Source organism: Gekko japonicus, unplaced genomic scaffold (assembly GCF_001447785.1).
Source record: "Gekko japonicus isolate JY-2015 unplaced genomic scaffold, Gekko_japonicus_V1.1 scaffold305, whole genome shotgun sequence".
Lineage (NCBI taxonomy): Eukaryota > Metazoa > Chordata > Lepidosauria > Squamata > Gekkonidae > Gekko > Gekko japonicus.
The window spans coordinates 613226-615451 of record NW_015165839.1 but is presented as its reverse complement, the minus strand read 5'-3'; the positions used below and the strand labels follow the sequence as shown (position 1 = coordinate 615451).

The window sequence follows — 2226 nt, the reverse complement described above, 5'->3', positions numbered from 1 at the left end:
ACCCCACATTGCTTTGGTTCATGTAGGTCCAAAGATCCACACTTTAGCTTTTAGGGTGGTCAAAGGGCCCTTCCCTCCACCCTTTCTCAGGAGCCAAAAAGTCCGGCTGGAGCCAAACCGATGTTTCCCTCCCAATGAGCTCACTTCCTCAAGGCCCCGCCTCCTTTTGTCATAATTTCCTTCCAAAGCCGTTGAGAATCGTAGAATCATAGAATGTTAGTTGGAAGGGACCTTGCAGGTCATCTAGTCCAACCCCCTGCACTCTGCAGGAGCAGAGCCGAAAGAGAGCCCTACAACATACCTGAAAGAAAGATGGTCATCCAGCCTCCGCTTGAAAACGTCCAGCGAAGGAGCCTCCACCACCTCCCAAGGCAGACTGTTCCACTGCTCAACCACTCTTACAGTTAGGAAGTTTCTCCTGATATTTAGCCGGTAACGACTCCCTTGTAATTTCCACCCATTAGATCTCATCTTGCAATCCGGAGCAAGAGAGAATACATCTGCTCCATCTTCCACATGACAGCCCTTCAAATACTTGAAGACTGCAATCATGTCCCCTCTAAGCCTTCTCTTTCCCAGGCTAAACATACCCGACTCTTTCAGCCTTTCCTCATAAGACTTGGATTCCAACCCTCTCACCATCCTGGTTGCCTTCTTTTGGACGCGCTCAAGCTTGTCAACATCCTTCCTACAATGTGGTGCCCAAAACTGGACGCAGGACTCCAGGTGAGGCCTGACCATAGCAGAATAGAGCGGAACTACCACCTCCCATGATCTGGACACAATGTGAAAATGGCACATCACCCCAAACGTCTCCCCTGGCCCTTGCGTGACCAATGCTCCTCACCAGCTGCAAAGAGAGGGATGAAACTGGGGGCAAAGGCAGCTGGCCTAGCTATTCCATACCCCCCACCCCCCAAAGATCAACAATAAATTCGCCCAACAGCATCAAAAATGGCCCACGACACTTCCCCTGGGAGCGGCCCACCCCTTTCCCTGGGCACGTCACTCCTCTCCTTGCCTTTGGCGATTTCCTCTGCCCTTTCCCTCTCTGCACACACAGGCCAGCTTTAAACAATTTCCGTGTCTTGCTCTGAACCAGATGCGGAAAGGAAAACAAGGGGAAGCAGAATGGAACAGAATTTTCATGAACGGAGGGGAGAAAGCGAGAGAGAGGAGAAGCAACCCCCCCTCCCCTCGGTGGAACAGATCAATGCCCTCTGGAACGTACCAGGAGGTATCAACAAAGCCCCCTCCCCTCCCTACCCCCACACACGCTGGTTCCACCCCACGAGGAAGGAAAGGCCCGGCAAGCGACAGGGAGACAGCTTAAAATTGCGCGCCGCTTCGCTAAGCTCGCCCCGCAACCTCTTGCTCCATGTTTCCATTCCTACCTGTGACATTGACTTCCACCAGGCCAGACCGCGTGCCGATCGTGTTGGTGGCCTCGCAGACGTACGTCCCCGCCAGGCTGTAGGTGACCGGACCTTTGAAGAACAACGTGCTGTTCTGGACCTCCACGTTGTCGGGGAGCGACCCGTTCAATCTGCCAGCGGAGGAAAACCACACAGTTAGGACGAGAGTTCCAGAGGGCAGCCGTGCCGATCAGCAGTAGAAGACCTAGATTCGAATGCAGAAGTGCCCTAGAGACCCACACGAGTTTCGGGGTATAAACGTCCGAGAGCCAAAGCTCCCTTCGTCAGATAAGAGTCAGAATGGAGATCTCCGAGTCCTTCTACCCCAGTCAGAAGGTGGCACGGGTGCTGCAAAGAACAATCTCAGGATGCAGAGGGACAATAGATATTCTTTTTGTAGCAGGAACTCCTTTGCATATTAGGCGACACACCCCTAATGTAGCCAATCCTCCAAGAACCTACAGAGCTCTTCTTACAGGGGCTATTGTAAGCTCTTGGAGGATTGGCTACATTAGGGGTGTGTCCAGAGGTCATTTCAGGGGGGAAAGCGGGGGATCGCAGTTCCCCCAGGTGAGGTACGGGGTGGGGTGGGGCACATGACGAAGCCCCGCCTCCTGCTTCCGGCCACCCCGCTTCCGGCCCTCATTCAGCCAGGAGGAGGCAGGAGAAGAGGGAGGGTAAGTTGCTTCCTCCCTGCCTCTCCCCACCCCTGCCTGCCTGGGGCCAGGGAGGGCCTTCGCGGGGCTTCCTTGCACTCCCGCCGGCCTTGCAGGTCCACCGCCGGGCCCCTCATGGGGTTCGGCAGTGGAGA

At 54.9% G+C, this 2226-nt stretch overlaps 1 protein-coding gene across 1 annotated transcript in view; it reads right to left on the bottom strand.

Moving 5' to 3' along the window:
* PVRL1 (poliovirus receptor-related 1 (herpesvirus entry mediator C)) overlaps positions 1 to 2226 on the bottom strand; it is a gene marked incomplete at its 5' end in the record, with an annotated part of 56280 nt that overhangs the window by 29278 nt on the left and 24776 nt on the right. The window contains one exon of the mRNA XM_015410984.1: positions 1395 to 1546. Within this exon, the coding sequence (XP_015266470.1) occupies positions 1395 to 1546 (152 nt within the window). The remainder of the gene's footprint in view (positions 1 to 1394; positions 1547 to 2226) is intronic.